General features: G+C 37.8%; 1 protein-coding gene across 18 annotated transcripts in view; it reads right to left on the minus strand.

Annotated features, from left to right (window-relative positions):
• Positions 1-24814, minus strand: part of SCMH1 (Scm polycomb group protein homolog 1) — a 140580-nt gene that overhangs the window by 32228 nt on the left and 83538 nt on the right. For 17 of the 18 annotated variants that reach the window (XM_036232603.1, XM_036232600.1, XM_016140010.2 and 14 more), the window contains one exon: positions 1635-1867. The exons of the other annotated variant lie outside the window; for it this stretch is intronic. In XM_036232603.1, the coding sequence (XP_036088496.1) occupies positions 1635-1867 (233 nt within the window). The remainder of the gene's footprint in view (positions 1-1634; positions 1868-24814) is intronic. 18 annotated transcript variants of the gene reach the window in all.

The raw sequence follows: 24814 nt of genomic DNA on the forward strand, positions 1-24814 counted from the left end.
ATTGTTTTCAAGAGTGTCGGAAAGAAAGAGGACTTTGGCTATTATGTTTAGCACTGCCTAAGGAAGCACATCAGAGGCAATCACGGGATTGTAACTCTTAGGTTTTGAAGGATCTTAAAGTCTATTTATTCCAACCATCCATCCAATACTTCTACTTCCCTCTCCCTGAAAACATTCCTCCCATATAGTCATCCAGTTCCTGATGAAATACCTCTAGTGATGGGAGATCACTACTTCCATTTGGGGATAGATTTAACTGCTCCTTTTATGTTGAGACAAAGCTATCTGCTTGAGTTTCTGCTTATTGTTTCTACTTCTGTCTTTGGAACCTCACATACAAGTGTTCTCCCTCTTTAATCTGACTGTCCTCAAGATGCTTTCATATCATCAAAGCATAGCTTCTATAGCCTTGGAATCTTAGGGACTTTAGCGTCTCCTCTATCACACAAGAATGAGAAGAGAGTAATGGAGACAAAACTGAAGACCTGGGTTAGGGGTTAGTGGTAGTAGGTCAGGAGCATTATGTGTTACACACAAAGATCGGGATGTGACATCAAGAATTCTAAGTCAATAAATAAGAGAGAATCTCAATTGGCACATCATCGCTAAAACCAACCATCCATCCATCCATCCATCCATCCATCCATCCATCCATCCATCCTGCATATACTGAACATCTCCCAAAAGACTGAGATATAAGGCACTGCAGGAGAAAAAGAGAAGAAAAAGATTAGTTCTCAGCCTTGAAGAGCTTATATTCTAGGACTGAAGTCAGCTGGAGCTGATAAACAAAACCAAACCAACCTGAGATTGGAATGGAATGCCCAGGGAGAAATAGGTATTATCTTCACATTGGAACTCAGTATGGCTTAGGAGGGAGCTGCAGAGCAATCCCAACAGGGTAATATAGCCATGAAGAACTGGTCACAACTGTACTTTCAGGAAGTGCTCAGCGAAGCCTGACTCAGCAGTCTTTTCCTACATTAGAGGTAAGTGTTGATTCCCGCAAGAAATGTGAGAGAATGAAAACGTGGTATTGCAGCATTAGCCTTGACACCAGAAGATCTGGGGACCCAATCTCTGTAGCCTTTGCTGTTTATTAGCTATGTGACCTTAGGGAAGTCAATTCACATCTCTAAGTCTCAATTTACTTAACTATTAAATAACATTAGTACTACTCATCTAGAGTTTTGTGAAGATTATATGATATGTATGTAATGTTGTCTTGTACAGAGCCTGATACTTAGTAGGTATTCAATATATATGTATATTTTTACAAGGGGGCAGGAATAGAAAAAAGAAATACATTTACAGAGTCAATTTGCGCTTTCTGTTCACATGCCTGGGTATCTACTCTGGGTAGGTTAACAGTTAGGAGCAGGGCTATCCATCTATGGAACACATTAGACCAGAATTCCCTTGCACGTGAGTAATTTTCAAAGTCAAAATCCTATGTTTAATATTACCAACTCCCATGTAAGTAGCTAAGTAGGGATGACAATCTAGGAGATTCCTCTTAAAAGCATAGGTAGATAATAGGGCTAGAAATGCCCCTTTCCAAGACAGATGGATATGTATGAGTTACCCCTTTAAAATCCTTTATCCCTTTCTGGGAAACCCACATTTTTACCTACCTTACTGCCAGGTTTGGGGCCCCTCTTCTTTGGGAATTTCAAAGGTTCAGCTGACTTGGATGGGGTAGAGATGGGATGGGGAATTAGGGGCTTGGGTGTCCGGCCCCGCTTCTTTCCTGGTTTACGCCCCCTCTGCCCTGGTTGATGCTCCAAGACAGTTTTGGTGCTGCTGTGGAGGCTGGGCTTCTCAGTGTTCACATCGGATGCAGGATAGGGACTCTTTGGAATCACAACTGCAAGAAAAAGACTCATTCTATAACCCTTCTTCCCACCTGCATTCCCATCCCAGCCAGGTTAAAAAAAAAAAAAAAAACCAAAAAACAAAAAGGACTTGCTACTTCTACTTGGGTTTTTTTTTTATCTCAAGAAGCTAGTTTCCTGGCATCTGACCTAAATGTTAGAAAATCTCAGAGGAGAATTGAATTTAGATTGGCTAAAATTGGAAGTTTTCATTATTTCTGGCAAATGCAGAAAAAATATTATTTTCTTCTAAGTATCTAGTTAAAACATATAAACAGAACCATAGGCTCAGAGATGGAATGAGTCTTAAAAGCCTACAATCCTTTCCTGCTAAGAATAAAGATCAGAAGAGGAAATAAAGGTGTCCTTAGGTTATGGATGTTAGGATGAGGACTTGTTTTGAAACTAGGCTCTTCAACCAAGTCAGCGATTTTCTATATCAATCTACTTAAAGTTTTAGTGTGATTATTGCAATGAGTAGTGAAACATGTGGAAATACATACATCTGATAGCATCTCTCCTCACCTTAAAAATTTTTGCTGTGTTACCTTTAAGGTAGTTCAAATTCTTTATCCTGATATCCAAGAACATTTGTGACTTTGCCCCTGCCTTGCTCTCCAGTATGTCTGATGTCATTTCCTGTCACCTGCCCCCATGTTCTAGACCCACTATTTTCTGAACACCACATCATTCAGGTAATGTTGAGTTCTCTATTCTTCCTGGTCAGATATACATCAGTACTCAGTTTTTAAGACTCAGCTCCAGGGCCACCTCCTTATTTAAGCCTTGTCTGACTATACCTTCCCCCAAAGCATTCTGTAGACACCTATGTTAGACTGTTAAGGGTGAAAAATTTTCAAGTGAGCCAACTTCTGCTTCTGTAATCTGCTTGCTTGTTTTATGTTAACCAGAGTGTGGTTCTAGGCTTTATATACTGCCTCTTTTGGGAGCTTGGGACTGATCTCCTCTGACCCTGCATGGTAGAGAGTCAGCTTTATTAGCCGGCTGGCTAATAAAGGCACACAATTCATCTCAATTGGCTCTGTGGGTCTTAGAATTGATCACGCCACAACATTTGGAAGCTCCAGAGAGATCTCTCCAGAGGGGGAGATCTCCTAAGACCCGCGACTCCAGCCACCTTGGGCGAGGACCTGCCCCATCCAGGGGATGGCCGCCAAGAGATGTTCCTTAGCCCCGGACGCCAGGCAGACTTGCCCAGGAGGGCAGGTGGACAAAAGGTTCAATTCTGTAACAAGTGGGCACGAGCCATCTGGAGCAGCTTCACTGGTGAGTCAGATTGCACTACAGGTATTCAGGTTTCTGGGTATCTGTTTGTCATTGGGCTCTAAAGAAAACTAGTGGAAGGCTGGACGCAGCAATACTTCCCTAGTTTGGTTAAGGTCTGAGATGTCAGACTTTACTTCAGGTACTCAGGTTTCTGGTTCAGGTATTCAGGTTTTTGGGTAAGCTAGCGTTTTGTGTTACCTGTAGTTTGTCTTGTCTGTCTGTATTGTGTCTGTCTGTCATGACTGGTCAAATATACTGTTCTGTATTGTGTGTCTGTCCAGACTGGCCAAAGGTACTGGTCTTGTCTGTCTGTATTGTGTCTGTCTGTCTGGACTGGTCGAATGTACTGTTTTCCTTAGGTCTGGCCTCCGTGGCCCCGTCTGACTAGACTCTGGGTCAGAGGTTGATCCTAGCCCTGGCTTATTAAAATAGGTCAGGCTTCTTCCTCAAATCATCCTACCTCCTGTGGGGACTGAATCTCAGAGGCCTTTCCCTACTAGTGAACTGAAACATCAGAACCCTTCTTTCTCAGAGAAACCACAGGGACTAACCTCTCTCCTAGAGACTATTTTCTTTACCCACCAGCTGACCTGGGACGATTGTCAGCAACTCCTCCAGGTCCTGTTTACCTTAGAGGAGCGGGAGTGGATCCTGAGGGAGGCTACAAAAGCGGTATTAGAGCCCAACGGGCAGCCTTCCACTGATCCAGCCTGTGTCCAACATGTTCTCCCGAATACCCGTCCGCCTTGGGACCGCAACACCGAACACGGTAAAGAGGCTCTCAAACGGTATTGCCAGCTTCTGCTTCAGGGCCTCTGGTCTGCCACCCGACGACCCACTAACTTATCTAAGGTAAGCGAGGTCATCCAAACTAAGGATGAATCACCGGTGGCGGCATTCCTGGAACAGCTCTTAGAGTCGTACCAGTTATATACCCCTATTGACCCAGAGGACCCTAATAAAAGGAAGGCTGTAAATTTAGCCTCTGCCAGTCAGTTGGCCCCACATAGTAGAAAGAAACTGCAGAGATGGAAAGGTTTGAAGGAAAGGACCTGTCTGAGTTGGTCAAGATAGCCCAACGAGTATTCCACAATAGAGATGATGTAGATATAGCACAGACTAAGAAGATGACCAAGATCCTGGTTGCAACCATGCAAGGAGCCCAGCCAAAGGGATCACCAGGAAAAAGGCAGGGGCTGAGAACAGACACCCAGGGTGAACAATGGACCCGGGAGAGTCGGGTTAGAGAAGGACCAATGAAGAATAAGGAAGAAATACTAGCCCTTCTTGAGGCAATTTGGCTGCCAAAGAAAGTGGCAATCATCCATTGCCCAGGGCACCAGAACTCGGGCTCTGAGGTAGCACAAGGCAACTCCTTTGCTGATCAGACAGAAGTTGAACTATGCAACAAGCTGGGAGGCAAAGAGGAATCTACTGGGTGGGTTAGGCTCCACGGCTGCATTGTAGTACCTGAGGCCTTGAGGCGAGACCTTATAACCCAGGTTCACCAGAGCACTCACTTGGGAGAAACCACGTTAATTGAACTATTGAAAAAGAGACTATTACATTCTGGGGCTGCAACATATGGCCAAACAGGTATCAGCCCGGTGCCACATCTGCATGGACAGACACTGGGGGAACATTGGGAGCTGGATTTCATGGACGTCAGCCTGGGAATCTTCGGATTCAAGTACTTGCTTGTGTTCATTGTTCAGGATAGACTGAAGCCTTCCCCACCAAGCAGGAGACTGCTCAGGTAGTAGCAAAGGAATTAGTCTCAGAAATATTGCCTCGATTTGGCTTGCCCATAACACTGGGGTCTGACAACAGCCTGGCGTTCATTGCCCAGACCAGCCAATCTCTAGCAAAGGTGTTAGGGATCAAATGGAAATTAGATTGCATTTATATGCCTCAAAGTTCAGGGCAAGTAGAAAGAATGAATAGAACCTTGAAAGAAACCTTAACTAAGTTCAAGCTGGAAACTGGTGGAAACTGGGTGAGTCTCCTCCCTTGTGCCCTGTTAAGGGCACAGTGCACACCCTATGTAAGGGCATCATGCCTTATGAAATAATGTTTGGAAGACCCCCATCTCTCCTCCCCAAGTTAGGGGAAGAAAAGCTAACAGAAGTTCATAATTTTTCACTGCTTAAGTCTTCACAGGCCCTCCTCTATCTTGCATGGGAGGAGACCAAACACTGGTCTCTGCCACCAGAACAACCACTCAGCATCCAGTCCAGCCACACAACCATGCTCCAGGTGATTATATCTGGGTGAAAAAGGTACAGCCTGCTTCTCTTGAGCCCTGCTGGGACGGACCTTTCCCTGTCATCCTCACAACACCCAGTGCTGTCAAGGCAGCTGGACGCCGTCATTGGATTCACCATGCCAGGATCAAGGCTGCGTATCCACCACAGACATCAGAACAATGGACCCTGCATGGGACAGAGGACCCACTAAAGATAAAACTATCATGGGTCCAGTCTAGACCATCTTAATTTTCTCCATCCTAAAGTAAGGGTGTCTTTGTATGGCTTTAGGTGAAAGCTGACAGAACAGGAGAGGATTAGATCTACTGTTAACTACATATGTCAAAAAAGGGTGCAGGCAGTGAAACTCATGGTTCTCAGAACTTACTACCCACTGCTCCAGGTTGATGAATCGATGATTTGAATTCCCCTAGAAAACCAGTGGGGAATGTTAAGGGTGGAAAATTTTTAAGTGAGCAAACTTCTGCTTCTGTAATCTGCTTGCTTGTTTGATGTTAACCAGGATGTGGTTCTAGGTTTTATAAACTGCCTCTTTTGGGAGCTCAGGACTGATCTCTGACCCTGCGTGGCAGAGAGTCAGTTGCTGGCCGGCTAATAAAGGCTCACAATTCATCTCAATTGGCTCCGTGGGTCTTAGAAGTGATTGCGCCACAACAAGACTACTTTCAATTTTTCTCCAATCATTCATCTTTTCCTTAAACTGAGAATTTTTCAAGGTAAGAGATATCTAATTCATTCCACAAATAGTTATTGAGCACTTACTATCAGTTATATGCTGTTCTAAGCCCTGCGGATAGAACAGTGAACAAAACAGACATAGTTTCTACTCTGGTGGACTTTATTTTCCAAGGGGAGACAGAAAATATACAAATAAATATACAATATAATGTTAGGTAAGTGCTGTGATTAAACCTAAAGCAAGATAAGGAGATAGGAGGGCGAGGAAAGCCCTGTTTGAAGAGGTGACATTGGCACAGAGCTCCCAAATGAAAAAAAGTCAAAGCCTTATGAAGATCTGAGGAAAGAGCCTTCCAAGTAGTAGGTATATAACAGGGGCAAAGATTCTGCAATGGGAACATGTTTGCGAGTTTCAGAAATGGAAAGGAGGTCAGTATAGATGGAACTGAGTGAGCAAAGGGGAGGGTGGAAGAGGATTAGATTAGAAAGGGAGTAGCGATAAGATCCTATAGGACTTCGCACACCGTAAATGTGAACCTGAACTTATTTTAACTATGAAAGGAAGCCACTGGAGGGTTTTAAAAATGGGAGTTGTAAGATATACTTAATAGGAACATTCTGGCTCCTCTGGGAGGGGGCAGGAAAGAAGTAGAACTGGGGAGACTAGATTAAAAAAACCTAATTATAGTAGGCAGGTCAAAGGTAATGTTTCTTATATTCCAGGTGGAACATAATAGATTATGGCAGTGCAATGTTGCTAATGCAACACCTAGAAAAAGTCAGATGATTGTAAAAAACATTGGAGTATTGTAGAAAACAAAAGAATTAGATGAACTGGAATTCCAGACCTGGGTGAGATGGGCTTCTGAGATAGCTGACTGTTTTCTTTCCTGAGGGCATTTGCCAATTTGCAGCATGAATTAAGGATTAGTCTTGGCCAGTTCAGAGGGACTCTACTGGAGGAAAGAGAAATAGGAGAGGTTGTAGTGACAGAATGGAACTTGAGGAGCTCCATGTATGTGGCCAATTTTCCCCATGGGATATTTGCTGAGTTCTAAGCATGCGCACTTGAGCTGCAAAGCAAGGCTGAGAGCTTCTAAAAGGCAGAATGATCTTGTAGTTTTAGGAGACAAGGTCCCACTAGAAGGAGGAGGTCTACCTCAAACATATAGCTGATTTACTCTTCAAGATAAATATTATATTTTGAAATTTTAAGAAAAGTGAGAGGTCAAAGAACTAAGCCCCGAACCTCTCAAAGGTAGGACAATCTCTTGCAGTTTTTTAGGCTGAGGAGATGGAGACCTATTAAGTTCTCAATCATGAGTCCAAGAGGGCCTATGTTTAAGGAACAGAGATATTTTCATTGGGCATAGAACTCTAGGTTGGCCGATTATATATTTGAGTCATTTAAAGATAAAAGATATATACAAACATCTAACTTAGAGTTCTATACCCAGTGAAAATGTATTTCAAAAACAAAAATGTATTAATATTCCCAGATAAATCAAAGTTGAGCAAATTTGTCACCAGCAGACCTAAACTACAGGAAATAAAGTTCTTCAAGCTGAAGGAAAGTAATCCCAGATGGAAGGATGGAACTTTAGGAAGGAATGAACAGCATAAGAAAGGTTAAAAATGTGGGAAAATACAAACAAGTATTGAATATTTAAAACAAAAATTTAAAAAATAGCTTTCAGGATTTATAATATATTTATTAGTAAATTATATGAAACCAATAGCACAAAAGATGGAAGTGGTGGGGGGGGCAGTAAATGGAGCCAAACTTTGTTAAGAATTTTCCATTACTTGGGGGGTGGTTTGAGAGCTTATTTAAGGTAGACTTGAATAAATCTAGGATGCCTATTTATATAGGGTAATGAATCAAAGAATTACACAAGAATGTATTGCTAAAAGCTAAGGAGAGAAAAATGGAACAATAACACATTCTTGATTAATCCAAAAGAAAGCAAGAAAAAAGAATAAAGACACGAGAAAGAACTCCAAGAGAAAACAAAAAGCAAAATGCAAAATGGTAACTTAAACCCAAATAATTATACTAAACACAAGTGGATTAAGTAAAACAATTAATTGGAAAAAATTAACATACCAGACCAGAAAAACCCTAGGTCCCAATTATATCTGTTTATAAGGACACTTGAAATATAATGACATAAGAAGACGATAACAAAGAGATGGAAAAATATATACCCTGTAAACATTAACCAAAAGAGAGATCATGTGGTTATAGTAATATCAGCCAAAGCAGTTTTTAGAAAAGGAGTATGACTAGACTAAAAAGGGACATTTCATCAAGACAAAATACAGTCATGTGCCACTTAACAACAGAGATATGTTCTGAGAAATGTATACTTACACAAACCTAGATGATATAGCCTACTGCTCCGAGGCTACAAACTTGTACAGCATGTTACTCTACTGAATGCTGCAGGCAACTGTAAAACAATGGTAAGTATCTGTGTATCTAAACCCATCTAAACATGAATATAGTGTGAGTAATGTGTTGTGCTACGATGTTATGATGGCTATGACATCATTAGGCAATAGGAGTTTTTCAGCTCCATTATAATCAGATATGTTGTCCACTGTTGACTGAAAAATCAATATGGGGCATATGACTGTAGTCAATGAATGCAAAAGGGATCTATAATAACCTTCCATTTCTATGTACCTAATAACACAAAATACGTAAAGAAAAAGTTTAAAGAATGAAAAGGAGAATTAGACAGTTACACAATTATAAGTTGGAGATTTTTAACATCTTTCCATAATTGATAGGCCAAGAAGTTGCAAAAAATCAGTAAGGATAGGAAGATTTGAATAACAAATTAACTAATAACATAAATAACTAAAAACCTAACTGACACATACAGGACACTACATCCAATAAATGTAGAATACACATTCTTTTCAAATGTTATGGAATATATGGGGCAAAAAAGAAATCCTAAGTTTCAAGGAATTGAAATAATATAGAATATGTTTTCTAAGTTCAGTGGAATTTAAATAGAAATTAATAACATAAAATTAACTAGAGAAACCCCAAATGCTAAGCAATCAGGTGACATATGTTTGTAAATAACTCGTATATCAAATAAATTAAAAGAGAAAATTTTTGTAACTTAAAATTCATAAAAAATGACATCTCCAAATGTGTAAGATTTAGCTAAAGCAATACTCAGAAGGAAATCTATAGCTCTAAATGCTTCTATTAAAAGAGAACAAAGATTACATATCAATGGTCTAATCTTCTATTTCAAAAAGCTAGGAAAATAGCAGCAAATTAAACTTTAAAAAAGTAAAAGTAAGAAAATCACAGACATGAGTGAATAAGTCAACATAAAAAGAAAGCGGACATATAAAAAATTAAAGTTTTTTGAAAAGATAACCCAAGCCTGATTTAAAAAATATATAAAGAAAACATACATAATCTACAAATATCGAGAATAAAAGAGATCCTTCAGATATTAAAAAGACAATAACAGGATAGTATATAGAACTTTATATAAATAAATTTGGAAGTTTAGATAAAATGGCCAACTTTTCTGAAAAAAACACATTATTAAAACAGACACAAGAAAAAATAGAAAGTGAAGAACCCTATACATAATAAAGAAATTACAACTGCAATGAAAAACCTTCTGCAAAGAAGATTCCAGGCCCAGATAGCTTCACTGTTGATTTCCAGCAAACATTTAAAGAAGAAATAACAAATTGTACCAAACTCCTTTAGATAACAGAGGAGGAGGGAACACTCTCCAGCTCATTTTATGAGGCCAATATAACCCTTGTACCAAATCATGATAAAGGTATTACAGGAAAACAAAACTATAGATTACTATCCTCGTGAACATAGATGCAAAATCCTTAACAAAATATTAGCAAATTGAATCCAGAAATATGTTATACATGTATGTATGTATGTATGTATGTCTGTATGTATGTATGTATGTATGTATACCATGACTAAGTGGGGTTTACCACAGGAATACAAAGGTATCTAATAATAGAAAAAACCAGTTGAACTCATTATACCAACCAACTAAAAAAGAAAACATATATAATTTCAACAGATGCAGAATAGGCATTTGACAAAATTCAATACCCATTCATAATAGAAATGATCAGCAAACTAGGAATAGAAGGGAATTTGCTTATAGAAATGGGCATCTACAAAAGAATCTATAGCCAACAGCATTCTTAATGGTGAAACATCAAAGGCTTTCTTACTGAATTACGAAACAAAACAAAAATATCCATTATTATCACTTGGCCTCGTCAATACAATTACGTATTGGAGGTCGATATAATAAGCAAACAAAAAGAAATAAAAGCTACAAATGTAGATTATAAAGAGGTATTATTTGCATAACATGATTTTTTATATAAACTACACCCCTTTCCACTTACAAAACATATTAAAATAATAAAATGAATTTTGAAAGGTCACCATATACAATTCAATATACCAAAATCTATTATATTTCTCTATATATCGATTAAAAAATAAATTTAAAAACTCAAAGTCAAGTATTCAGTGAAAGATGCACAAGACACCTACACTAAAAACTATAAAACATTCTGAGAGAAATTTAAAAAGCTCTAGATACCTCATGGCCTAAAGGTACATATCACATTCATGAATTGGAAGACTCAATACTGTTGAGCTCTCAATTCTCATCAAACTGATTTAAAGAGTCAATGCAATTCTAATCAAAATCCCAGCAGTTTTTTTTAAATGTGTGAGTGTGTGTATAAACTGACAAGTTAATTCTAATTTTTACTAGAAAATGCAAAGGATCTAGAATAACCAAGTAATCTTGATGAATTTTGAAGCAAAGCTAAAGGGAGTACTTACATCATCAGATATCAAGGTTCATTATAAAATTAAAGTAATTAAGACATATTTATTGGTGTAAGGATAGAAAATGGATCCACAGAACAAAACTGTGAGTCCAGAAATGTAAACACAGTTATCTAATTTATAATAAAGGTGCCCTTGTAATTCTGTGCGTGTGTACATGTGAGGGAAACATGGTGTTGCCAATAAAATTGTGGTGAGTCAAACGGATATCAATATGGAAATAAGATGGACTTGAACCCTACACTTCACATGAGACATAAAAATTAATGTGAAAGTAAAACTTTAAACTTCTAGAAGAACACAGGGTAATGTCTTCAAAACTTTGGAGTAAGCAAAGATTTATTAAACAGGACACATAAAGCATTAATTATAAAAAGTGACATTTATGACTTCATTAAAATTAAAAAATTTTGTTCATCAAAAGATAACATTAAGTAAAAAAAACAAACTAGAGTAGAAAAAGATATACAAAACACATATGTCAGAAAAATCCACCTAAAACTCTAATAAAGAGTGACAATACAATTTAAGAACTGAATAGGACTTGAAGAGCCATGCCATAGAAATGAATGAATATCCAATAAAAATACGAAAAGCTGCTGAATGTTATTAGTTATCAGAAAAGTGCAAGTTAAAAATACAAGACACAACATCTCGACCAAAATTGCTAAAATTAAAAGAAATGATAATACCTAATATGATGAGGAATACAAAGCAACTAAAACCCTTACATATTGCTGGTAGGAATGTAAATCACTTTGAAAAACTGCTTAGATATAAATGACCCAGAGAAATAAGCGGAATGACCACCAAAAGACATATACTAGCATGTTCACAGCAGCATTTTTCAGAAGACTCTCTGGGGGCATTACAGGCATTATCTAATAAATCTGAAGATGTATATACACTATGATTCGGCAACTCCAATCGTAGGAATAAACCACCCAGATTCTTGAACATGTACACTAAGGTATGTGTAAACAAATGCTCATAGCAATGTCATCTGTAATAACTAAAAACTTGAAATGACCCAAATGTCTGTTATTGGTAAAATTGATTTTTAAAGGTTATGTAGTTAGTAGTTTAGAGTATGGTCTGTGAACCCTTGGATGTTTTTGAAATCTTTTTGAGGGTCTGTAAGGTGAAAACTATTTTTATGATAGTAAAACATTATTTTGCCTTTTTCACTCTCATTATCTCAAAGCAGAGTTTTCCAGAGACTACATGTGTGATATTATCACTCCGACAGTTAACGGAATGTGTGCTTGTATATTATTATGTTTTAAAAAGTTCAAAGTTTTAATTTCTAATGTCATCCACATAAATAAAAACTCATTGGGGTTTTTAAAGATATAGAAGTTTCTTGATACTGAAAAGTTTGAGCATCACTGATCCATAATTGTAACCACTCCACTGTCTTTCTTTTTTTCTAATACACTTGCCTAGAAAAAACTCCAACTCTCTATTTCATGCCTAACTCTGAGTAACTGAATATGGCGAATGTTTAAATAGATTACTATAAACCCTAAGACTGCCCCACATATCTCCTGTAACAGATATCTCCTGTAACAAATCTGAGTTGGGTAGAGAGGTAAGTGATTTACTTTGGAATTCCTGCCATAATATGACAAGGTGCTTCATTCTCAGTTGGTATTTAGCACATGCTTGTAGAATAAAAAAAGAAACAGATATAAGAGAAAAACTGAATAGGGCTTTACTGGACCTTCTAATAGTCACGAAATATATTTTTCTTCTTTTCCCTTGAGGCTGGACATAAAAATCCATGATGCCAACTAGCAAAGTTTGCTGTCTCTGGCATGAAAGCTCTGGACAGAAGAAACTAACCAATTATACTTAACAGTTCTAAAAAATCAGGGCATACAAGTCACGTGTAAGTAGCTAGCACCGAAATTAAGTTTCATATTAATTTAAAAGCTTCTTAATAATGGATTTCTTAAACTTTCCATAGGGATTCCAAGATTTGGAAGTTCTTCCCACCAGGAAGCCCTGTCCTGCTATATCCTAACTTAATTATCTTAGTCGGGGGTGAAAAAAAAAAAACCACTGGGTCATGTCAGGGGACCAGAGATCTAATTCTTATTCTGTCACTTATGGTGTGACCTTCAGTTGTCATTTAAATAAATCTTCCAAAAAATTTTTCCAAATGTAAATAATTAAATAATTTAATGACTATTCTACTTCAGAAAAAGATGAAAGATCGGAATATTTTCCAACACCCTTGATGCTACTAAGGTTCACAGAATTACACCCTTAATCACAATACTTTGACAAAATTCTTTTACAATTAAAAGAACCTGGAGGAGGGAGTAACTAAGTCTGTAAGAGAAGGGGAGAAGGCAAGAGAGACAAGCAAGCAAGATTTGTCAGGCAAGATATCAAAGTAAGTGACATTTTAACTAATCTTTGATGAATGAATGAATCTTGCATCAGGAAAAGGGCAAGGATGGAAGGGGAGTATGGGCACTTTAGACAGAAGAGATAGCTTGTAGAAAGGCATGGAGCTGTAAAAAAGCATGATTACATGAGAACCTGTGGGTAGTTCTGGGTGGCTTAAGAACATAAGGAGAAAGAGGTTAAGGTTAGAGATGCTAGAGCCAGTTTGAGAAGAGTCTATACTACAATTAAGGAACCTTCCAGCTCTAATATACCAAGAGGCATAGAATGGGTATCATGGCCCTACATATGGAAAAGTTAATGGTAAGGTTCACTGTAAAGGCAGAAGCACATCTAAGGCAGGTTAGGAGCACATAAGGGCGTTTAGAACTGAGTCTTCTCTCCTTGACAAACTCTTGATATGTGCACATAGTGTGGTATCTAATCTTTATTCCTTTGATTATAACAGTGACCAGTAATATCACGAAAAGACAGACAGAAGCTGTTAGAACCAAGAATGGAGAAAGGAAGTAGTTTATACTTCCTAATGATGGAGTTAATTTTGCTTAAAAGGATGTAGCATTTACTGAGCACATACTATGAAAGAGGTGCTATACTATTTGCAATGGTGATATGGACAATCAATGTTGATGATAAAATTTACCAAAGTGCATAAAAAGCAGTACATATTGGCAGTTAAAACAATGGGCTTTGAAGTCTTGCCTATGAAACATATATTATTATCTCTAACAGATGAAGCGACTATAGCTTGAGCAACTTGGCCAATGTCACATAAGTAATAAAGCAAGGCTGGAATTTAAATCTAGAATGCCTAACTCCAAAGTCCTTGCTCTTTCCATAATGACATACAGCTTTCGTCTTACAAACTCAAGATCCATTCATTCACTCATTTGTTTATTCATTCATCCAATAAACATTCTGTATTGAGACTATATTATGTGGTAGGCTCTATGGTATGAATCAAGAGTATAAATAAACAAAGAAGTAATCTCAGATGGTGATAAGTGCTATGAAGAAAATAAAACAGAGCAATGTAATAGAGAATAATTGAGGGAGGTCAAGAAATGCTCTTTGAGAAGGTGACATTTGAATTGAGACTGGCATGACAAGAAGGAATCGGGCATGTGAGGATCTAGGACAGTGTTTCAGGTAGAGGAGGTAGAAGATGTAAAGGTCTTAAGAAAAAAAAAATTTGCCAGCACTGAAAGAGTAAAGAAACGTGGCTCAAAAAAGAACATGCCTTTGCCAAGAAGTTGTGCTCTAAATTTCTCAAATACATTTCTTTCACTCTGACCACACCGGCCATTGCCTTAAATCAGATCCTCATCACCTTTTTTCTCAATCACTGAAATCGCCAACTAACTGATCTCTCTTCGCCTAAATTACCCCCACCTCTTATTATTTCTAGCCCTTATCTAACAGGCCATAAGGATCTGTCTAAAACACAAACATGACCATGTCACTCCTTTGGTTAAAACCCTTCAATGGTCTCTTATTATCTTACCTCATCTAATTTTAATTTTATGACTTACGCCCTGTGTCTCGATTTTCACAATAACCCCTTCCTCCTTCCCTCCCTCTCTCTTTCCCTCTCTCTCTCTCTGCCTGCCTGCCGTTTCTCCCTCCCTCTCTCTTTCTTTCTGTTCCACTTTCTGTCATAGCTTGCTTAGCTTATGCTTTGTACATGATAGTACTATGGAATGCTCTTTCCTACTGCTTTTTCAGTTGACTACTAATTCTAGGCATCTTTCAGCAAATGATGCAAATCTCAAGAAGCCTTACCCAACCTTCCTTCTTTTCACCTATTCAGTTTGTATGGTATTATTTTAATTATTTCCGAGTAACTCTTAAATATTTCATTCTATTTCTGACAACCATTTTATAAACACAAGCTTTTGTAATATACATAAACTTAAACATTTAATACTACCCATGAAATATTTGGCTTACTTATTATCATACAAATGACATATATCATCTGATAGCTAACCCAAACAAAATTTGATGAAGTGACTTACTCTTATTGGGCCTCAATTTCCTGACAGGAGGAACTACTTATTATTGCCTCCAATTTATAGATGAAGAAACTAAGGATAAAAAAAGTTAAATAACTTGTTTAAAGTCACATAGCTAGTAAATCTTTAAAACAGTCCTTCCCCTTGAAAAGTCTTATGAGAATTCTATGCTTCTAAAAAATATCCAAATCAGAACAGGATGCAGAATAAAGTCAAATCAGCAACAACTGTTTCTATCTTATATTTTATTTATCTATATCTCATCTCCCCCAATAAAATTATATTCCCTGTTGTACCTAGCATATTGGCCAATACACAGTAGGAACTCAGTATTTCTGAATAAATTTTCAATTATTCTAGCATTACATATTACACTGAAAGACAGGTGTAGGTCAACAGATGTTCCTGGGAAAAAAGAGATAAAGAAAACCTAATTACTCCTCAGTGTTAATATGGAGTTAAAAAAATTAACTTTTTTTTTAGGGTTGGGGGTTAGCTACGGCCAAGATAGTCAAGGTGAAAATATTATTTTATTTGATATATGTTAATATAATTCTGAAAACAAAAACACACATAAATAAAAGAAAAAAAGAAAAAAAGTGTGGTGATACACTGTCACTGAAAAGTATAATCAACCAGAAGCACCATAAGCCCCTATCCAAATAGGCTTCCAGGAGGTATTAAGCAGAGACAGACCACCAGCAGCTATACCAAGGAGCAGAAGAAAGGACCAAGAAACTTGCACATATTCAAAATATCCTTGGGGGTTCCTCCCCGGAAACCTCCCTCGATGGCTTTTATAATCCCATTTCCATGAAAGTTAAATTTCCTAGGAATATCTTGGTTGACATAATTAGCTGTACAACACTATATGCAGGTGGCTTACTCAATTATGAATGATTTCCCTCTGGCAGCTATTGTATTTCATTTTCTATGGCTGAATAGCTGGTAGTGACTGGCCTGGATAACTGACTTCTCCTATCCAAATGTATAGTAACTAGTCATTGGTGCTTTGAAGGATCTATCTCCCACTCTTGGTCCTTCTTTTTTCACTTCTAATGCACATTTCAAACTCATCCCAACCTCCAGCTGTGGGGTTAAAAAAGGACCCTGGAGTTTCTGGTAGATATCACTATGCATTTCCAAAATCACTGATGGGAAAACCCTCCCATAAGAATCGTACTTCACAATTCTCAAAGTATTTTAACATTCATTAACTCATTTGATCTTCTTCACAATTATCTCAGACTTATTTGCCTGATGATCATCTCGAAACTTCCTTTGAGGTATAGAGAACTGAAGTGTAGTACAGTAGAAAGAACATAAATTTTGAAGCCAGAAACCCATGGAGCTAGGTTCAAGTCCTTGCAAATCACTTAACTTCTTTGATTATTGACTACATGTCATGACTGAATTCATCTCTCAGGTAGGTTTTCATATTTTTATAGATCAGACACTGCATGATCGCTACTGAATTGAATGAAGAAAAGTTATGGGGAAAGAGGAATCCTCTTATCTGATAAAAACTTTTACTTTAGAAAATACTTTGGCTTTTCACATCCTGGGTATTATGATAAAAAGAAAATTATAATAAAACTTTCAAAATTTTGTGAATTACCATCCCTACCCCTCAGTAGCAAAAATGACAAAATAACCAGATAACCTCTTACGTGACATGGTTATTATGTCCTTAAACTCAGCTTGTGCTGAGCCTAGATAAGAAGTAACATTAAGCATCTACTGTGACCATTTGAGAATATAAAAATAGAAAAATGCAAGGCCTCATCATCAAGCTGGGTCATAGCATAGTCCTCTTTTAAAGGAAGTGAGAGTGCCACTGCATTCCACACTAGTGAGCCCATCCCTGATGTGTGAGTTCACTCTTGGCACAACACTGTAAACTGAAATGGATCAAGAAAGTCCAAACTGATGAGAAGCTTAGAAACTATCCAATTTCTGAGATATCTAATAGAAAAGACTTGGAGGAACAAGAGTATCAAGAGCTACCTGAAAAGGTTTCAAGTGAAACAAGAAAACAAAATTTGAGCCAATGAACAGATACTGGGAGAAAGTAGATTTCAGCTCAAAATTAAAAAGGAACATTTTTAGCCATTAGAGCTGTCACAAGTGGAAGGAAGGTGCTCCTTTGAGAAGTTACAATCTCCCTGGCTCTGGAAGAATTTAAGTAAGGGCTAGATGAGTATTTATAGGGCATGGTCTTTAGATGGGTCCTGAATTAGGTAGGAGGTTGAATTTGATGACTTCTGAGATTTCCTCTAACCTTGAGATCCCAAGATTCTATGACTTTTTACTTTCCTGACATCTCATATTTATTATTAAGGCAACTAACTGAATCTTAACCACAGTAACTAGTAGATAGGAGAGAATGTGATAAAGAGTGGCTCTGAAGTCTTTAAACATTAGAAAAATGTTAAGCTCATACTGGTAGATATGAGTTTTCCAATATTCTAATTTTTGCTTGAATGTTTACATTGATCATTTATAACAGATGCTTATAGGTTGTTTTATTTGACGTGACCAGCTCATTTAATTTTGGAGAAAGTATCTGCCAAATAGCCAAGTCAGTTTTTCTTTTAAATAAAGATGATGTTCATTTAAAAAAAAAAAAAGTGGCCACTTCAGCTTGCAACTCAATCAAACCAAGTGCCTTATCCTGAGATGACGATTACACTTGGATATTTTAAAGATGAAGAAGACTTGCCAAAGGATATGTAACTAAAGCTAAGATTTGAACCTAGATCTTTTGGTTTCCAAAGTCCATGCACTTTCCACTATGTTACCCTAAAACCAATAAACAAAACAAGAGTGTACCCGCAAATAAAGGAATATAAATAGCTAAATATGCCTAGTTATGATAACAAATGGCATCAGGATATTGCTGACTTCTAGGTTTCTGTTAAGAATCTTTAGTTAGGAGTCTCAGCTGCCCCCAAAGAATTCATTATCAGATCTCCCCTCTCTGAAGCAACACACAGAATATGGAATCGGAAACAGAGTCATAAAATGTAAGTAATACCAGCTTGTGTGTGTGTGTTTGTGTGTGTGTGTGTACATGCACTCACACGTGTGTGTCTGTGTCTACATGACATAGAACATAAACAATGGAGAAGAAAAAGAACAGGGGGAAACCCATTTGGTTTATCAGTTTCCTGGACTGGGATCTTGTTTTCATTCACGGCAGTGTATCACTGGCCTTGGCACAGTAATTTAGAGGATGTGTTCTTTATTAGCTTTGCTCAACTTGGCTGGGTTCAGCTATATGCTGCCAGCTGGGCTGATGCCAAGGCTGAAACTCGATTCCTCTAAATTCCAGTTCATTTAATAAAGCATGGGTTGTCTCCTGCTCTAATCTAACTCAGTTAACACTTTCGGTTCTCCATTTCTAGCTCCTTCTCTCCCTCTTGACTCTTATTTCTACAGCATGAATAGAGGACCTCTGCAGTAATAAAGACATTTCATGTTTTCCTGAGGACTTTTTAGGCTGATAAATCCATACAGAGTGGGAGAGACAGAAGGATCACAAAATCATACATGATGAGTCCACAAGAAACCTCAAAAGCCTCATACTACTGAAACTCAAAGGAGTGACTAACCTGAGCTTTCTAGGGCAATAGGTAAGAGGATTCAGAAGCAATTTCAGCAAGTGGAGACCTATGTCTTCACAGAAAATGGTCTGCTAATACATCTGGTGAAGCCTAGGGCCCTCAGAGAGGTGGCATAAAAGCACATTGTGATGAAGCATCTCCTAATTAGCTACACAGTCAAATGAACCCATTCCAGCCAGTTTCCTTTGCATAAGACAATGAATCTAAAAAGCAAATTCCTGCCTTATTACTATGTCACCCTCAAAATCTTCTATTTTTCTTTGCTGTGTTTAAGAGTTTGTTGTTTCCCTCATCTTCTTGATATACATTCATGATTGTTTTATTTATTTTCCAGTAAGTAATTTTGATATTCAGAAATTCTCACTTATAATGTTTGCTCAAAAAATCATCTAGGGAATTAAGGGGAAAATGTAATAACATAGAGTTTGTATTACGTTCCAAAGTCATAGTTCCAATATGACTTTCCTAAGAACCACGTATGCTTATTTCAAATATGTATTGATGGTGGCACTCGGCATTACAATACAAGCATGCCAAAGAAAACTACATGGGTCTAAGTATTCCCAAGAAAACAGCAGGTGTGGTCAAATTTATGAATTGCCTAAGTCACTTCTCACTATTTCCAGGAGCTTGAGAAATACCAGCTGTTTCATTACACATGCCAAAAAAATTGCTACCATTCTCAGGCATCTGTGGTTGGTAAAGATAGGAAAACTGAGCAGAGCCAAGGGGCAGCTTAAGGAAGCTGGAAGGGAGGCATGGGACAGGATTTTTCAGTCCCTTGGGCAGATATAACTAGGATCAGTGACAGAAGCCAGGTCTCATTTCATATTCTAGTGCTACTCTTTTCATTTCCCATATTCCTATTTCTATTTGTATATCATAAGCATATAATAAGGGAAAACTAGTTATAGGACTACTGGCTCACTGTACAAACCTCATCCCATAAATATATTATTCCTGACCAAAAGAGAGCACTTAAAATGCCTCTTTGGGTACAGTTCCCTTTTCTTGGGATGTCTAGGTATCTTAATTCAGATATAACTAACAAATAGTGGGCATCTACTATATGCTACATGGTACTATGCATTTGCACACCCACTTTTTAAAATTTAAATCAATCAACCTGGGAAGGAGGCACTTCTCTATCACCTCCACTGAGTCTAACACTGCTGATACTAGGCTGCTCTACAACTGTTGGATAGATGGATGCACAAAGGCCAGAGTTTCCAGATGTGATTAAAAGTACAAGGATGAAGTTGGCATAAGAAATGATACTCTGTGTATGTGTGTGTAGGGAGGAAATGGTATGTTAAATAAAGGCAAGGCCTGGACTAGTATATCTGAAAGGGGAAAAGAGAAAATAGCCAAATAGTCAAAGGCTGTCCTCGTTAAGGGCACCAAAGAATTTGTTTCACTTATTACTCAATGTGCCCATACTTTTTCTGACATGGTTAGTAAACACACCTTTTCAGGAAACAAGAGGGACATATTGGTTGCCAGAAGCTTCCTATAGAGACATTCTCCTGCTTGTTGTAGCTTAGTAGAAAAAGAAGTTGGGTAGAAGAGAAGAGAGGTAGTAGCCCAGGTATAGAGGTATACATATGTTTAGTGACAGAAAGGTGGGTGAATATGGGCTTGGAGATGAGCCTCTTAAGATGAGTCCCCCTTGCCACTCTTATTTATGGCCATAAGGTTTCTAAGATTAAAAAAATAGAACATTAGTTCAAATAACTTATAATCTATTAAAATTGCAGTAGCACTCTCACTTTTATAATTACATAAATAACGGCTTTCATTAATAATGAATAGAAATGAAATCAGAAAATATAGCATGATCTTACTCAACAGATAGTATTAAATAACTACTAGATGCCAAGCAGGGATATAAAGATGAAATTAATACATTAGTTCAACTTAACAAAGACTCCAGGTAGAAATAAATCCTAAATTCCTAGGCATGGCAGAAAGAAAAAATTTTAGCTTCCTTATTAATACTTATACTGAAAAATTAGCATTACTTTACATGTTGCCGTGTCATTTGGTAAATAAATAAAATAGCTGTGATAGGTGCTCAAATAAACTTTAAGAACTTACTTTTCGGCCCCTTTATTCAAAGAACATGTCTCCCCTCCCTGATCTTAACCTTTTCACTACAATGCCACTGCCTCAATTCTCTCTTTCATCTGGAATATTATAACAGCTTGTTAATTTATATCTCTGCCTCCAGTTTCTGGAAGCCACCCATCCGTTTACTGCTACCAGTTCTTCTAAACCAAATCTGGCCACTAATCAAAGTCCATTCAATAGCCCTTACTGCTCTTAGGGTAAAGAATCAAATTCTTAAATGGTCTAAAGGCAAGCATTGCCTGTGCGACCTTCTCCATGATTATCTCTTTCCACTCCTCTCCTTACACCCTACAATCTAATCATTTAAACATTTCTGAGTTCCTCAACTATACTTTTTTTTTTTTTTTTTTTAAATCTCGGACCTTCACTCATCTGTTCCCACTGCTAGTTAGAAACCTTTCTCTCCCTCCCCATTCTTCAGGTTTAGATGTCACTTCATTTGAAAGCCTTCCCTGACCTCCAACTTCCAATCCTCCAATCTAGGTTAGGGGACCTTTTGTACTTTATTATTGAAAAGTTGTAATTCTCTATTGGTCTATATGCTCACAAAACTGTAAACTCTAAAGGCAGAATTCCCATTGAACTGACTCGATGACCAGCACTTAGTCATGACTTAATAGTTAGGACCTGAATGAATGACTGGCTGGCTGGCTGAAGAAAATCAGACAGTCCCTTGGCTGACCTATACGCTACAACCTACGGTTAACCCTGGTTGTGTTATTCTTGCCTCTACCCTAGTTTTTCCTACCTAGTTTAGAACTACAGTGTAATCTTATTTATGACCCAGAATTCCAAAGTGATTATAGTTTAGTTTCCTATGTAGTTTTATAACAGAAAGAGCCCACCCATAAAGTAAGGGAAATGTTTTTAAATGTTTCACATTAAAAAAAGAAGAGACATTCTGGAAGTTTTGTTTTTAAGCATCAAATTCTTACTCTCCAGACCATGGTGATATTCTTGCACATCAACCACAGCACTGAGTCAGATTTTGAAGTTTTCTCTTTGTACAGTGACAAGGTAGAAAGAGTAGACTGAAAGGGTAAAAGAGGCCTGGCTGACTGACCACTTACTTTGACATGTATGCTCAGCACTTCTACTGGACTCCTACATTTGTATCAGCATATAGACTGCCGCCAGACCCAGCTTACATTATATTAAGTTGCAAAAGACTGATGTATAATCCAGAATGCAATAGATTAATTTATAGTACAAATATAAACATGAAGTAGCTTGGATCTCATGTTCTCTTACTGTTGTAAAATTATATAGGTAGTCAAGCTAAAATCTGAAACTGGCTTGCCCAGGCTGAAATCAGAGAAAGGGGGAGTTAAGTGGATTATTATGATGGCTAAAGCCCTAATTAGCATTATAGTTATACCAAGGAACTGAACTTTTTATGTGGCTTTTAAATTTAAAAAGTCATGCCTCTGTTTCAATTTTAAGCCACACACATACAAAGTGAGCTAAAAAAAAAAAAAATGATTTTACAATCAGGTACCCTGGATTAGTTGCAAGCTTGGTATTTGCTATCTATCAAAGTCGGCTTGGCCCCAGGAGTTGAGGAGCTAAGACATCTGATTTAGTAAAGGAGAAACAGCTGGGAAGCAGGAGTCCCCTTAGAGAGGCAGAGTCTTATGTGGGAGGAGAGCTGAGCTAGGTGGGAGGAGAGTGATGGATCTGGAATCAAGTAGGAGTCACAGGAGTCACTTGTTACCCATTCCTCCAAAACTATACAGTATTATAGGGGATGATGGACCCGTAAAAATCATCTAATTCGACCTCTCACATTCGGATCGACTTGCTCAAAGACATAAAATAAGTTTGTGGCCCAGTTGGGATTAGATCCCAATTCAGTGTTCTGATATGACACTATACTGCTTCTTTCCTATTCCATGTAAGAACCTGGAAGCCAAAACTCAGTGTCTCAAGTGAAGCTTTGAAGAGAGCCCAAAGGAGAATGGGGGAAAGTATAGGGCAGACATGTGTGAAGGCAATATGGCTCAAAGTGGTAACACTGATATCTGGTCCTAATGAAAGATCTCCATGGTCTCGCCCTGTAGACTCAGATATCAACAGAACAAAGTCACTTAAGTCTCTGAACTTTACTTTCTCATAGATAAAATGTATCTGAAAATAATTACATCTAGCCCGTTACCAGGAAGATAAAATGAAATAATGCATGTAAAAGAACACTAAATGAATATTGTTTTTTTTTTTTTACTACTTACTGCGAGCAAGAAACACTTGGTATTATCTAACATATGCACACTAATAACCAGAAGGTAGAAAAGAAGGAGACAGTAAGAAAAGGAGGAGATAGTATGATTAGAAACAGAACAGACTCACACACAGAGAACATCTTGTTTTGTGAAATGAACTGAGTAACCACATTTTTTTCACAATGCATCATTTGCTTCTGAGCCAGGACACTGAGATGGCTGAAGTTCTGCCATTACTGAAAGCTACATTACAGAACCCACTAAGGGTATGGGGTGAGGAAGGAGGGAATTGTTGGAGGAAACAACCTGGCTGCTGAAATGATGACCGCAGGACCTGGTCTGGAAATGCAAACTGTAAGAAGGTCTCTCTATACCTTTTGGGCCTGGTTCTTCTGATCATCTCTGTTAAAACTCTAAGATCTCCAGAGACACACAGGAGAGGAGGAGAAAACAGGCAGCAAATACCTCTGGAAGCATCAACCATGTAGTGAGTCATATTTCTTATCAGCGTGTGTGCAGTCAGAAAGGAATGCATGTCTAGCAATTCCTGGACGCAAAGACTCTCAGCTCTCCTGGCTCTGAGAACTGCCTAACTGCTCTAAGAGATTTACTGATCAAAGTAACATAGTTCTCTAGGCAGGAAAGTGAGAAAACAAACCTACTAACTGATCCTAGCCTGGATTGACAAGGCTTACCCTGTTTCAATCCTGAGTAAACAAAAATGACTCCACTATCACTTCTTTTCTTGCTGTTTCCACAGGGCTTGCAGAGGGCTGACAATGGACTTCGCATACCAACCCCAAGGCACTTGTTTCTTGAAGCATATAGAGGAGCAGCACTTTCCTTACACAGGAAGTGTGCCTTATTTTCCTCACCCCTCATCAAGTTCCCTCCACTTCAGTGCCACCAACCTAATCCAAGTCATCCTTTTTTCTTCCTTGTCCATAGATACCATGGCACAACCCATTCCCCACAGAGCAACCCAAGTGATTTAAAAAAAAACAGCTTCATTGACATATAATTTAAACACCCACTCTTTTAAAGTATACAATTCAGTGCTTTTACTAGATTCACAAAGTTGTGCAAACATCATCGCTATTTAATTTTAAAAACATATTCATCATCCGCAAAAGAAACCCTGTATCTTTTAGCAGTCATTCCCCATTTCCCTTCTCCCACCCCAGCACCTGACAACCACTAACCTATTTTTGTCTCTGTTTTTGCCTATTCTGGACATTTTGTATACATGCAATCATACAACCTGTGGTCTTTTGTGACTGGCTTTTTTCACTTAGCATAATGCTTTTAAGGTTCATGTATGTTGTAGCATATATTGGCACTTTACTCCTTTTTATTACCAAAAAACATTTCATATGAATATACCATATTTTATTTATCTATTCAACAGAAAACAAACATTT

Source organism: Rousettus aegyptiacus, unplaced genomic scaffold (assembly GCF_014176215.1).
Source record: "Rousettus aegyptiacus isolate mRouAeg1 unplaced genomic scaffold, mRouAeg1.p scaffold_m13_p_1, whole genome shotgun sequence".
NCBI classification, from domain to species: domain Eukaryota; kingdom Metazoa; phylum Chordata; class Mammalia; order Chiroptera; family Pteropodidae; genus Rousettus; species Rousettus aegyptiacus.